This window comes from Carcharodon carcharias, chromosome 19, assembly GCF_017639515.1.
Source record: "Carcharodon carcharias isolate sCarCar2 chromosome 19, sCarCar2.pri, whole genome shotgun sequence".
NCBI lineage: Eukaryota > Metazoa > Chordata > Chondrichthyes > Lamniformes > Lamnidae > Carcharodon > Carcharodon carcharias.
Genome location: NC_054485.1, coordinates 26,707,347 through 26,722,951, shown reverse-complemented (window position 1 = coordinate 26,722,951; position 15,605 = coordinate 26,707,347). Strand labels below are relative to the sequence as shown.

The 15,605-nt window shown below is 41.5% G+C and overlaps 1 protein-coding gene across 1 annotated transcript in view; it reads left to right on the top strand.

Moving 5' to 3' along the window:
• Positions 1-15,605, top strand: part of LOC121291494 (serine incorporator 1-like) — a 38,080-nt gene that overhangs the window by 3,674 nt on the left and 18,801 nt on the right. Inside the window, exons 2-3 of the mRNA XM_041212756.1 lie at positions 7,701-7,862; positions 13,921-14,108. Coding sequence (XP_041068690.1) covers positions 7,701-7,862; positions 13,921-14,108 — 350 coding nt within the window. The remainder of the gene's footprint in view (positions 1-7,700; positions 7,863-13,920; positions 14,109-15,605) is intronic.

Below are 15,605 nucleotides of genomic sequence, written 5' to 3'. Positions count from 1 at the left end.
CACATTGAGTGAAAATAAATATTATTGATGAGCTCGGCTCTAATGATTGAAACGATTCCCTGCTTCACGCCCCAGCTGGTGGCATTCTGAGTCGATTCAGGGACCTGAGCACACAATCTGTGCTGGCACTTCATCGCAATCATGAGGGTATTACTACATCTGTCTTTCAGTTTTGCTGCACAAAACACTTGCTCTTTTCGGTCACATAACAGTAACTTGCATTTCCATTCTGTTAATTACGTACAGAGATATGAGTGCTAAACAGGGGTTTACACTGAGCAGGGGAACCGGGGGGTGGTAGGCGGAGGAGATGAGCAATGCAGCTGTAAAGCAAATGATTCAGGTGTGTGCAAAGGCACTGAAAGAATGTTTCAGATGTCAGGAGTAAAAGGGCTGAAGAAGTGTCTGGCAGTGAGGTGGAGGAAATGAAGAATGAGAAGAGCTGTGTCGGGAAAACAGAGGGTGAATGTAGGGGTATGAGATTGGAGACTGCAGTTAGAGAGGTATGAGGAGCTTGGGCACTTAAAGCAGAGGATAAGAATCTTGAAGTAGATTTAATGGAACACAAAGCTGATGGAGCTTGTTGTTGACACAGGCAATGATGATGTAGGCTTTAGTGTTGATGAAGATGTGTTCTGCGATTATTTATTTGCAGTTTTAGAATTAGAATGCAGGGAAGATGGTCTGTGAAAGAAATTGATCTATATTCTTTGAAATTCAGAAAAATGAGAGATGAGTTCATTGAAGCATGAAATTCTTATAGGGCTTGACAGGGTAAATACTGAGGGGTTCATTTCCCCTGACTATGACTTGGGGAGTCATAGTCTCAGACTAAGGGTTGGCAATTTAGGACTGAGATGAGATGAAATTTATTCACTAAGAGGGTTGTGAATGTTTGGAATTTTCTACTTCAGAGGGTTGAGGATGCTCCATTATTGAGTACTTTAAACACCGAGAGTGATAAATTTTTGGGCACTAAGAGAATCAAGGCAATTTAGGAAGGATGTGAAGGGATTTGGAGAGGGTGCAGAAAAGATTTACAAGAATGGTTCCAAGGTTGAAGGCCTTAAGTTATGAGGATAGATTGGAGAAGCTGGGATTATTCTCCTTTGCGAAGAGAAGTTTGAGAGAAGATTTGATGGAGGTATTCAAAACCATGTGGGGGTCAGGACAGAGTGGAAAGGGAGAAACTGTTCCCATTGGTGGAAGGATTGAGAACCATAGGACACTTATTTAAGGTGGTTGGCAAAAGAACCAAAAGCCACACGAGGAAAAGCTTTTTGCACTGCAAGTGGTTAAGATCTGGAATGCACAGCCTAAGAGTGTGCTGGAGGCAGATACAATCATGGTTTTCAAAAAAGTGAATTGAATAAACACCTGAAGAGAGAGAATTTGTATGTGTGCGGAACTAGCTGAGTGCTCTTGCAGAGAACTGATGTGGACACGACGGGCAGAATGGCTTCCTGTGCTGCAATCATTCTATGGTTCTCAATGTGGATAGGGTGGGGAGATGGAGTTTAGGTAGAAGATCAGCCATAATCTTATTGAATGGCAGAGCGGGATAGGGACCCTGTGGCCGATTGCTATTTCGTACATTTTCAGATAAGGAAAGGGTTAGGAAAACCCAGTTATAATACGATTAAAAGCATGGATTGAGGTTTCTGGGGTGGAGGAAGGTGATATTTTGGAGGTGAAAGAGTGGTTTTGCTGATGAATCGGCTGTGTGACAACTTGTAGCTGAAGTGCTTTTGGGATGATTGAGAGAGAAAAAGATGAGGAATTTTTATAAATGCAAATTCTTTTTTCATTACAATCCCCGTGACTTTTTGCTAATTACTCTAAGCTATGAGAAAGTGAGCATTTTACGTGAACCCTGTGCAGCTCAAATGTTGTTTGTCAAAGTATGCATGCAAAATGCTTAATTCATTTGGGAACATAGGAACAGTAGTTGTCTATTTGGTCCCTTGAGCCTGCTCCACTATTCAACTAAATCATGACTGATCTTCTACCTGAATGCCGTTTTCCTGTACTATCCCCATAATGCTTGGTGTTTTTAATATATAGAATTTTGTTGATCTCTGCCTACATCATAATCAACAGCTGAGCCTTCACAGCCCTCTGGGGTAAAGAATTCCAAAGATCCACCACCCTCTGAAGAAATACCTCTTCATCTCAATCTTAAGTAGCCTACCCCTTATTCTGAGACTGCCCCTACTGGTTATAGACCAACACCCCCCCCCCCCCCCCTACCAGCAAGCCAAGGAAAATATTCCCCCCTGCACCTACCCTGTTGAGCCCTGTAAGAATTGTATATGTTTCAATGAGATCACCCCTCATTTTTTAACCTCTAGTTCCTAGGCATAAGGAAAAAACTGGCAGAAAACAAAAACTGTATTGAAATGTTTGTAATGAATGTGTTGATATTTGGACTTGGTCAGTACAGACAAATGAAAGAAATGTTTCACACTTTGGGGAAAGATGCGAATTCCACAGAACTGAGTATTGATGCCGACAACGTACACCAAGATATAAATGCTCATGCTTACCTGTGTTAGTGCTGCTTTCCAGTACAGCTTTTATCTGTTACTGATGTATTATTGTAGATGTGACTGTCGTGTCGGATTGTGGGTTTTTGGCCATGGCTGTGTTATGACACAGCAGATGATAAACGCTGATCTGTTCAAATCCCAGAGGGAAACTTGAAGCAACTGTCACAACTAATTTTCAATTTGTATAAATTTCGAGATGCATGCCTTGAATTCAGTAATAAGACCACCAAGTCTTATAGGTTTTTATAAAACTAGATTAACGTTTATTAATAAGAGAAATGATTTTAAATATATACATAGATTTACAAATTACTACTATGATTACTTTTAAATCTCCCACTCAATCTACCTCCCAGTTAGATTTTCATTAAGGCAACAGTAAGACACACAGATTTTAGAAGACCCAGGTAAAGAAACATGACACCCTGAACAAGTCAACTTCCAAGTGAGTTTTCTTAACTTTAGTCGTGTGAAGACAGCAGCTTGAGCCATAGATGCTGAAGGCTTTTCATACTAGTAAGATCTTAAAAATGCCTTCCCCTTACATACAGTCATTGTCCCTTCTTTATACATATCTTCCTCTTTGAATGCAAATACCCATTGTTTCACTTTGTCTCTGAACTTTATCCACCTGATAATAAGACCCCTCATAGTGCCAAGTTTTACCAGTAATCTTTGGGAAAAATAAACACACTGTTTCTAAACTTCACCTGGCTAGGTGACACATTTCACCCCTCCTTTGAAAACAATCTAGCATGGTTTATTTAAAAATGCAAATGTTCCCTTGACACCCATGTTTACCAAATTAACATTTCAAACCTACCCTCACTTAGATTAAAGCACCCAGACTGGTTGCCTCTAATTCAATTAAATCTCTCTCGTGTACACACACACATCCCACTATTACTTTATTTTATAATAAATTCCAGTAGCATTGAGAATTATTATATCTTCTTGACACTTAGCACATGGTCAGTTTGCCATCTTGCATTTGTGTGCATACTAGTTAGTTAGAGAGTGACTTTGGCCAAGCTGAGAGCAGATTATTCTTATTTATTCATGGGATGTGGGCTTCGCTGGCTGGGCCAGCATTTATTGCTCATCCCTAGTTGCCCTTGAGAAAGTGTTGGTAAGCTGTCTTCTTGAAACGCTGCAATCCATGTGATATAGGTACACCTGCAGTCCTGTTAGGAAGGAAGTTCCAGGATTTTAACCCAGCGACAGTGAAGGAACAGTGATATATTTCCAAGTCAGGATGGTGAATGACTTGGAGGGGAATTTCCAGGTGGTGCTGTTCCCATCTATCTACTGTCCTTGTTCCTTCTAGATGGTAGTGGTCATAGGTTTGGAAGGTGCTATCTAAGGAGCCTTGGTGAATTCCTGCAACGCACCTTGTAGATGGTACATAATGCTGCTACTGTGTGTCGGTGGTGGAGGGAGTGAATGTTTGTGGATGTGGTGCCAATCAAGTGGGCTGCTTTGTCATGGACTGTGTCAAGCTTGTGTGTTGTGGCAACTGGGGAATATTCCATCACACTCCTGACTTGTGACTTGTAGATGGTGGACAGGCTTTGGGGAGGCAGAAGGTGAGTTACTCGCTGCAGGATTCCCAGGCTCTGACTTGCTCTTGTAGCCATAGTATTTATTGGCTTGTCCATTTTAGTTTCTGATCAATGGTAAGCCCTCAGGATGCTGGTAGTGGGGGATTCAGTGATGGTAATGCCATTGAACATCAAGGGACATTGATTAGATTCTCTCTTGTTGGCACTTGGCACAAATGTTACTTGCTACTTGTCAGCCCAAGCCTGAATATTGTCCAGGTCTTGCTGCATTTGGACATGGACTACTTCAGTATCTGAGGAGTCGCTGAACGTTGTGCAATCATCAATGAACATCCCCACTTCTGACCTCACGATGGAAGGAAGATCACTGATGAAGCAACTGAAGATGGTAGGGCCGAGAATTGAGATGATTGACCTCCAACAGCCACAACTATCTTCCTTTGTGCTAGGTATGGCTCCAACCATTGGGGAGTTTTTCTCCTGATTCCCATTTACTCCAGTTTTGCTAGGGCTCCTTGATGCCACACTTGGTCAAGTGCTGCCTTAATGTTAAGAGCAGTCACCCTCACTTCACCTTAGGAGTTCAGTTCTTTTGCCCATGTTTGAACCAAGGCTGTAATTAGGTCAGGAGCTGAGTGGCCCTGACAGAACCCAAACTGGACGTTAGTGAGCAGGTTATTGCTAAGCGAGTGCTGCTTGATAACACTGTTGATGACCCCTTCCATTACTTTACTGATGATGGAGAGTAGACTGATGGGGCGGTAATTGGCTAGATTGGATTTGTCCTGCTTTTTGTGTACAAGACATACCTGGGCAATTTTCCACATAGTCGGGCAGATGCTAGTGTTGTAGCTGTACTGGAAAAGCTTGGCTAGAGCAAGTTCTGGAGCATAAGTACTATTGCCGGAATATTGTCGGAGCCCATAGCCGTTGTCTGGGACATTGAACCTGGGTTGATTCCCTGGCTTGATTGTAATGGTAGTGTGGGGGATATGCCAGGCCATCAAGTTGCGTTGAGTACAATTCTGCTGCTACTGATGACCCACAGTGCCTCATGAGTCTTGAGTTGCTAGATCTGTTTGAAATCTATTCCATTTAGCACAATGGTAGTGAACCAGATGGGTTTTTACAACAGTTAATGGTTTCATGGTCATCATTGGACTTTTAATTCCAGATTTTTATTGAATTCAACTTCCACCAACTGCTGTGGCAGGATTCGAATCCAGAGCATTATTCTGGGTCCCTGGATTCTTGGTCTAGCAGCAATACCACTATGCCATCAAGTCCCCCATTAATTTCTATTCTTTAAAATAGTCAAGCAGATTTATTGATGGAGAAACCCACAGAGTGCTGTCACACTTCTCCCATGCTGTTGTTTCCAGTATTCTGATCATAATCCATCATCGTGGTATAATAGTGAATTGAAAAGCATTCAATTTAGTTAGGCCCTAATATCAAGGACAGAATCTTATCAGTTTTAAGGATTAAGTGGTCTGCAATATTCCAACTCTTAAAAATACATTGCTAATTTTAAAGTTGTTTCCTTATAAATTTTTGTTTCATTCTTTCGCTTTCTATATGCAGCTTTGATGGTTATAATCAGTTGGAAGTTTCTCTGATTCCCAAACGTTAGTAAGTTTGGCTAAGAGAACATGTAACAACCATTTAAACCAGAAGGTTCCCAGGCTTATTCCCAATAGGTTGATATTTTCTTCTTTTCTTTATTATTGATTCTTGGGATTTGAGCGTCGCTGGCAAGGCCAGCAGATATTGCCCATCCCTAATTGCCTTTGAGCAGTTGGTTCTGCCTTCTTGAACCACTGCGGTGTAGATACACCCATCATGTGAGGGAGGGAGTTCCAGGAATTTGATCCAGTGAAGGGACAGCGATATAGTTCCAAATCAGGATGGTTTGTGGCTTGGAGGGGAACTTGCAGGCGGTGGTATTACTATATGTCCGCTGCCCTTGTTCTTCTAGATGTCAAAGGAGGTTTGGTACTCGTGTGGTGTGTTGGGTATAGTGAAAGTAGGTGTGCAATGATTGGTTTCGGTGTCTGCAGGTAAGGAGAGGAAATAAGCTAGGGTTGTTTCTCTTAATTTTTTTTTCCATTGATCTCAGTTGGAAACTGCATTGTGTGGACTTGTGTGAGGATTGGTTCAGGTTTGACTCTCCCTGACCAAGTTCATAGATAAAGAATGTGTACTGTGGAGTTGTAACCTAACAAGAATCTACCTTAAGGAGAAATTTCAGGGAGCAATGAAAGAAGAGAAAATTCTGCTGGGTTGAGCAATAACCACAAAAGAATAAATGCCAATATCTAGAAATAAAGAAGCACAGTACTGCAGAATAATACTGCAATTCTCCTGAGCATTTCTTGGGGTATTGCTCTCGCATTTAGTTTCACCCACTTGATAACCACACTCCTCCCCTGCCATTTAATTTGCCCCGATTTCTTTGTATGCAGATTTTAAAGTAATTGTTGAGGTCAGAGAATTTGTGGTTTCAAAGTTAACCATATTTGACAGTTTTGGAACAGGGGAAGAAATTGAAAACACAAAGTGAAAAGTTTAGTGCATCTGAAGTCCACGACTGATACCGTGGTTGTAGGCCCCAAAATGTAATGGCCTGGATTTTGCGATCAGCAAATAAGCAATGATAGTCGCCATTCACTACCCTGATGGGATTTTGAGTGGAGACTTGGTGTCATTGGACATTTGATGCAATACAACACTTTGTGCAGATGATCTGGTATGTGTGAACAAGGCAAACGGTGGTGTACCTCGTCAACCAATCAGGTTGAAAAATCTGCACTGGAAGTTGCAAACACTAAACCAGGAAGTATAAATTAGCTTTAAATCATACAGAAAATAGGATAGAGAGAGAGAGAAAAAAAGGATTTTCTTTACATCGCCAAACTTTTATGTTCTGAAGGAATGTATTTTACACTTGTAAAATTAGACTGAGTGCCTGAGTGGTTGTTTGGCAGCAACAGTGACTTATCACTGTTTTAAAAATTAATTTACGTTTGAATGCACCAACCCTAACTTTTGTTGGCATGTTTAGTAGTGAGTACCATAACTTCATGCCTGAATATGAATTATTGGTGAGGTATTGTTGTAGCTCAGGCTGTGAAGAAGCGGGATAACTCAGCCTGCAATTTCTGGATTTCATGTTTAACTGTACATCTGGGTACTCTTGAAGTTGCTGTTCAGTCTACCCCATGACAACAGTGAGTGCTATTGGCCTCACGGTTGTTCTTAATGCTAAATCCGGGCGAGTTGTTTTGTAGATGAAAGAAGATGGCAGTCATAATCAGGATGCTCAAGGGAATAGCTACTTCGATTTTTTTTTTTTGGAATGCTAAGTATTGGGGAGCTATAGTAATTGCAATTCATTATAGAAGTAACAGAACAAAAAAGATTTGAGATCTATGTTCTGTTTTGTCTGTATAACATATCAATGACTATTTTAGTTTCTGTAAAATATTATGTTTTCGTTTTCTATATTTAAGGTACTTTATAAATGTAATAGTTGAAAAGATAAGTTGGAAGCTTCATTGATTATAACTCTGATTATTTTTTATTTCAGGCCTCGTGTCTGTGTGGAAGTGCATCATGCCTGCTTTGTGGCTGTTGTCCCTCTACCAAGAACTCGGTGGTGACTCGCCTTACCTATGGCGGCTTCTTGCTCCTAGGAACAATTGTCTCCTGTATCATGATAGCACCAGGCATAGAAGCCCAACTAAAGAAGGTGAATTTATCTAAATATATATAATATTTCTTCCAATTTAGTCCCATCTTCTCTCCTGAAAATTTGCCAAGATATAATTTGTTGGAATTTAGCAGTCTACCAAATGCCTCACTGAAAAATAGCCATTCTTTGTGTGACCCATGACATGACACATGAAAAATGATGGCAAGGTTGGGGATTCTGGCATGTGGGACCCTATCCCAGCAAGTCATATTTTCAAGAGAGGAGATCATATTTGAGGAGAAAAATTCCACAATATCCATACCAGAATTTTTAAGGTCAGGATAATATTCCTGTCTACATATTTTCTATATAAACGAGTTGAAACTGATCTTCTCAAACTAGCATTTTACATATTGGAATCTTCCATGGCATACTGTGCCCTAAGCTTCCTACAGTACATCGATTTTTGTCTTGAAAACAAGATGCTTTAAATGGCACACAGTTTATGATGCAGAATCTTTTTTTAGTTCTAAAAGAGTAAAATAAACTTCTTTGACTTGTAGGCAAATATCCTAGGGATGTGTTGCAGCATCAATTAATGTTGCTGATAGCCAACTTAATTTAGCTGAACCTTTGCATTAAAATCATGCTCAAATCATCTTTCTGCCAATTGGCATCCACCCACTGTTCACAGGTTTCATGTTTCCTGTCCCAGTGCACATTCAGTACATTTATAAGATTACACAACATTGGCATACCATAGTTCATCTATTTATTTTCAACAGATGTCCTTGTATGCAGCACGGAAATGCCGAATTAAGTACTTAGTATCAAAACAAATTTAATGTGAGAATTGACCCCTTGTTTTTGTATATAGTGTATGTCGTCTTCCCAAATAACATCTCTACTTCTCAAAGACTTTGGCTTTTTTTTCTGTTTTTGTTTTCAGTCTATCTAGCTGTATTAATATTAACTGTAATTGCCTTCATTTTATTAAAATGTCTTCCGAGAGTCTTAGTATATTTGATACTGATCAACAGAATTTCTGGAATTGAACATAACACAGTGTGCTCCCCTAATACTATAATTTTCATTTTAAAAGTGCATGAGGCACCTGAAATTTGTCACTTTGGCCTCACCTTGCCTCCCTCTCTCTCTCTCTCTCTCTCTCTCTTTTTATCTCCCACCTTGCTATCTCTTGTGTCCTTCTCCCCCTCCTTCCTCCTCCTCCCTCCTACTTTCTTCCCATGTCTATCACTTCCTCCTCTCTTGTCTCTCCCTCCTTCTGCGCTGCTCTGTCTGTCGCTCTGCTCCCCCCCTTCTCCCTCTTCGCCCCCCCACCCCCCCTCCCTTCCTGTGATTGTTATTGAGTATCTCTTTTTCTCTGTTGTCCCAGTGTCAGACTGATTGTTTAAAATTCCCTGATAAATGTTTTTCCTTTTCAACATATTTGTATTTTCACGCTCCAGTGATGGGAATTGATTTATGTAATCTTGATGTTTCTCAAATCTTTATCTGGCCCCTTCTGACTTTCTGAAAATGCTGGTGTATATTCCACTTGGTCCTGGTAATATAGATTCTAAACTGTAGCTGTAAAATTTTGTTGCATAATATAACAGTACGATTGCATAATAAGTATGGAATATCTTTGTTATTTTAATCCAGCTAAATGTCTCCTTTTAAAACAGCTGACTAAGAATTTTCAAGCAGTATGCATGCATGTGCTGATATAGCAACAATTCTGAGTTCTTGGCCACTCTCTCACTCCCCAGTGCCTACGATTTATAATGGAAATTGCCTATGTAAACTTGTTGGGCTGTAGTTTCCATTTGTGATAAGGCCAAACTTGGTGCTGTAAGTAAAGATAGTCACTAATGAATCGAGTGGGGATTTCAGGAAAAACGTTTTACTGGGGTCAGAATGTAGAAATTGCAACCAATTGTAGTTCAGCTAAATAACGCATATATTTTTAAGGTGAAGCTAGATAAAGAGGTGAGAGAAAGGAGTAGATTACTCCTGTAAGGTTAAGTGGAGATGTGTGGAGAAGGCTCCTCTGGAGCATAATCACTGGTGGGGACTGGTAGGGCCAAATGGCTGTTTCTGTGCTGCAAATTATTTGTAATTCCACAGTCTTTCTTGCTGTTTATGGATTTACCCCCAACACATGCTAATATATGCATCTGAAACTCCAAGGCACGCACTACAGTTTAACCTGCATCTCCTCTACAATAGAGTTTTGAAAGCATCTGAATTCATCAGAGACTGAAAGGTATTTGAGCATTTGGTAAGATAATCAAATATCATCTGGGGAGAAAATGTACATCTTGTCATTGTGATGTGCTGCCCTTAAATGTGCTAAATTAATAATGAATAAAGTGGATTCAAGATTACTGTACAAAGTCTATAATTGCTGTAGCCATGTTCTTATTACATGATATCACTGGACCTGTTACTGTAAGTTCCTTTGGGGTTATCACGTTTGGATTTGAATTTCAAAGGCTTTATCCTTGAGTAGTTATTGAGGGTAGAACCATCTTTACTTTACCCTTCAGTGTCTAAGACTTAATAAATGCCCAACCAATGCCACAGTTCTCAAAGGACTAAATTGTTCAGATTGCAGTTGCATGTTTGACTAAGTCTTTTCCCCCACTATTCCTGCTCTCTATTTCTATCATGCACCCCGCCCTCCCCACCTTGAAGGCACTGCATTATGCTGGGGGATGGTCCTTTGGGTACCAATCAAAACGGCCATTTTAAATATGTGAGCCTGAAGATGAATTGTTAGCAGGCAATTTGAACATGTGACACATCACAGTTGTTCTCAACCAATGCTGTTATTTTAAATGTCAAGCCCTTTTTTAAAAATTTGTTCATAACATGTGAATGTTGCTGGCTAGGCCAGCATTTATTGCCCATCCTTAAATGCCCTTGAAAAGGTGGTGGTGTGCTGCCTTCTTGAATCGCTGCTGTCCATGTGCTGTAGGAACACCAGTAGTGCCGTTAGGAAGGGGCGTTCCAGGATTTTGACCCAGCGACAGTGATGGAATGGCAATATAATTCCAAATCAGGATGGTGTGTGACTTGGAGGGAAACTTGCAGGTAGGGATGATCCCATGCATCTGCTGCCCTTGTCCTTCTAGTCGGTAGAAGTTGCAGGTTGAGAAGCTGCTGTCGGAGGAGCCTTGGTGAGTTGCTGCAGTGCATCCTTTAGATAATACACAATGCTGTCACTGTGCATTGGTGGTGGATGGGGTGCCAATCAAGCAGGCTGCTTGTTCTGTCTGGCGCCGAGCTTCTTGAGTGTTGTTGCAGCTGCACTCATCCAGGCAAGTGGAGATTATTCCACTACACTCCTGACTTGTGCCTTGTAGATAGTGGGCAAGCTTTGAGGAGTCAGGAGGTGAGTTACTCTCTGCAGAATTCCCAGCCTCTGACCTGCTCTTGCAGCCACAGTATTAATGTGGCTGGCCCAGTTCTGTTTCTGGTTAATGGTAACCCCAAGGATACCGTTGGTGGTGGATTTAGCAATGGCAATGCCATTGAATGTCAAGAGGAAATGAATGGATACAGTCTTTTTGGGGATGGTCATTGCCCGGCACTTGTGCGGCATGAATGTAACTTGCCACTTATATGCCCAAGCCTGGATGTTGTCCAGGCCTTGCTGCATATGGACATGGACTGCTTCAGAATCTCAGGAGTCACAAATGTCGCTGAGTGTTTTGTAAACATCCCCACTTCTCACTTTATAATGGAGGAAAGGTCATTGATGAAGCAGCAGAAGATGGTTGAACCTCAGATACTAACCTGAGGAACTCCTGAAGCGATGTCCTGGGCTGAAATGATTGACCTCCAGCAACCACAACCATCTTCCTTTGTGCTAGGTATGACTCGAACCAGTGGAGAGTTTTCCCCTTGATTCCCATTCAGTTTTCCTAGGGCTCCTTGATGCCACACTCGGTCAAATGTGCCCTTAATGTTAAGAGCAGTCACTCTCGCCTCTTGTGTTCAGCTTTTTTGTCCATGTTTGTACCGAGCCTGTATTAAAGTCAGAATCTGAGTGGCCCTGGTGGAACCCAAACTGAGCATCAGTGAGCAGGTTATTTCTAAGTAAGTGCTGCTTGATAGCACTGTTGATGACCACTTCAAATACTTTACTGATGATCAAGAGTATACTGTTCAAGTGGTAATTGGCCGAGTTGGATTTGTCCTGCTTTTTGTCTACAGGACATACCTGGGCAATTTTCCACATTGCTGGATAGATGCCAGTTGTAGCTGTACTGGGGGAGCTTGGCTAAGGGCGTAGCCAATTCTGGAGCACAAGTCCTCTGTACAATTGCTGGAATGTTGTCAGGGCCCATAGCCTTTGCAGCATCCAGTGCCTTCAGCCATTTCTTGATATCACATGGAGTGAACTAAATTGGCTGAAGACCTCTGGAGGAGACCAAGGTGGATCATCTACTTGGCACTTCTGGCTGAAGATGATTACAAATGCTTCTTCAGTCTTGTCTTTTGCTCTGATGTGCTGGGCTCCCCCATCATTGAGGATGGGGATATTTGTGGAGCCTCCTCCTCCACTGAGTTGTTTAATTGTCCACCACCATTAACGATTGAATGTGGCAGGACTGCAGAGCTGATCCGTTGGTTGTGGGATTGCTTGGCTCTGCCTAGCGCATGCTCCTTCCAGTGTTTGGCATACAAGTAGACCTGTGTTGTAGCTTCGTCAGGTTTGCATCTAATTTTTAGGTATGCCTCTTTATTTTTGTACCGGTATTGAACACCCATTATGATGGAAATGGTAGAGTGGGGATATGCTGAGCCATGAGGTTATAGATTGTGGTTGTATGCAATCCTGCTGCTGTCAATGGGCCATAGCGCCTCATTGATGTCCAGTTTTGAGTTGCTAGATCTGTTCAAAATCTACCCCATTTAACATGGTTGTAGTGCTGCACAACACTATGAATTGTATCCTCAATATGAAGACGGGGCATCATCTCCACAAGGACTGTGTGGTGGTCACTCCTACCAATACTGTCATGGACAGATGCATCTGTGACAAGTAGACTGGGGGGAACAAGGTCAAGTAGGTTTTTCCCTCTTGTTGGTTCCCTCACCACCTGCCGCAGACCCAGTCTAGCAGCTATATCCTTTAGGACTCAGCCAGCTCAGTTTGTGGTGGTGCTGCTGAGCCACTTTTGGTGGTGGAATTGAAGTCCTCCACCCAAAGTACATTCTCTTTCCTTGCCACCTCAGTGCTTCCTCCCAAGTGTGTTCAATAAGGAGTCCTGATTCATCAGCTGAAGGGAATGTTTGGTGGTAACCACAGGACGTTTCCTTGTTTGACCTGATGCCATGAAACTTCATGGCATTCAGAATCGATGTTGATGACTCCCAGGGCAACTCCCTCCCAACTATATACCAATGTACTGCCACCTCTGGTGACAGGACCGACCCAGGGATGATGATAGTGGTGATGGGACATGGTCATGCTTATGGAAACATGCTATTCAGACATTGTTAGGTTGTTGGTTGAGTAATCTGTGGGACAGCTCTCCCAATTTTGGCCCAAGCCCCTAGATGTTAGCAAGGAGGACTTTGCAGGGTCATCAGGGCTGGGTGTGCTGTTTTCGTTTCTGGTGCCTGGGTCTATGCCGGGTGGTCCATCTGGATTTGTTCCATTTAGACTCTGTAGCAGTTTGAGTGGCTTGCTAGGCTATTTCAGAGGGCAGTTAAGAGCCAATCACATGGCTGTGGGTCTGGTGTCATATGTAAGGACAGCAGATTTCCTTCCCTAGTGCACCAGATGGGTTTATAGAACAATCGACAATGGTTTCATGGTCACCATTCGACTGCCTTTTGATTCCAGATTAATGAATTGAATTTAAATTCCACCAGCTGCTGTGGTGGGATTTGAAGTCATGTCCCCAGAGCATTTGCCTTGGCCTTTGGAATACTAGTCCAGTGACACTACAACTACAGCTACACCACCCCACAAGTTGCATCCCTGCTTATCATCAGAGCAGTTTTCAGGGGGTGGGGGTGTTGCTGCTTGCCAGAAGTAATTTTTTAAAAATGCAAGCTTTCCATGTAACATTTTTTTAAAATGTCTTATTTCCAGATTCCAGGATTTTGTGAAGGAGGTTCCAGTATTCCCTTCATTCAAGGGAAGGTTAACTGTGATATCATTGTGGGTTATAAGTCTGTGTATCGTATGTGCTTTGGTCTGGCTGGCTTCTTCTTCCTGTTTACTTTGATCATGATTCAAGTGAAGAGCAGCAAAGACCCGAGGGGCGGACTGCAGAATGGGTAAGCCGCTTCAAACAAGAGAAACTAGTTTATTTATAACCTTAGCAGTGACTTTAAAGAGACTGCCTTTGAGGAGTTTCTGGATCATGTGACATGTGGGTTAACATCAGTGACCTAATCAACAGTTTTTTTTAACCAGAGTTCATAGGATATACAGCATTTCTGGTATCATCCTGGTATATTTTCTCTGGTCCCTCTCCAGTGCCTGTATATCCTTATTACAATATGGAAACCAGAACTGCACACAGTAGTCTTTAAGGTGGTCTAGACAAGACTCGATACATTTAACATAATTTCCCTACTTTTCAATTATAGTTCCCCAGAAATAAAACCTAGTGCTTGATTTGCTTTTTATAGCCTTGCTAACCTGTGGCACAATTTATAGTGTTTAGTGTATTTTGTACTCCCAAGATCCCTTTATTCCTCTACCCAACCTGGATTGCACCTTTTAAAGTAATGAGTGACCTCCCTATTCTTCCTTACCAAAATGTACTATTGAACATTTATCTGTGTTGAACTTCATTTGTCAATTATTTGCCAATTCTGCAAGTTTATTAATGCCCTCCTGTATTATGTTGCAATCTTCTCAGTATTGACTATCCCACCCCCAGTCAGGTGTCATCCTCAAGTTCAGAAATTGTTTTTGATTCCAAAGTCCAAATTGTTCGTGTCAGTTGTGAACGGCAGTGGTTCCTGCACTGATCCATGTGGAATACCATTTTGAGCCTTCTACCACTGAGAATAAGTACCCTTTATTCCCATTCTCTGCTTTCTGTCTTAAATCCAGGTAGCAATCCATTCTGCTACTTGTCCCCTGACTCCACATTCTCTGACCTTATTGATTCATCTATCATGAGGCACCTTATCCAAGACCTTTTAAAAATCCAGATAAAATACATCCATTGCATCACCATTGTCTACTCTCTGTTATCGCTTCAAAACATTCTGAAAAGTAGGTCAAACATCTTTGAAATCATGATGACTATTCATTATTATATTTCTTATTTCTCGATGTTCTTCTATTTTCCTTAAGTAAGGATTCTATTATTTTTGCTTCTACTGATATTAAGGCTGGCCCTCCTTCTTAAAATAGGAATTACATTAGCACGTCCTTTGGCACTGCACTTTTTTTCTAATGAATTATTAAGTATAAGTAGTAATGTCTCTGCTCTCTTCCTTAGATTCAACAACAGAAATAGCATGCAAATAAGTTCTCAAAGGCAAAAAATTTCTGAAATAGAAGGCCACCAAGAATACTTACCCCACCCCCAACACCAATCCACACCCTCTGAACCCCACCTTAAGCAAATGGATCCCTACTTGGAAACACAGATTTAGAATTAAATTATAGTAAAGATCCGAGAACAAGAAAATCAGACTTTCATTTGTGTCGCACCTTTCATAATCTTGAACATCTGAAGCACTTTACAGCTGAATTACTCTTGAAGTGTTGTCATTGTTGTAATGTACAAAGCGCAGGAGCCAATTTGCACACAG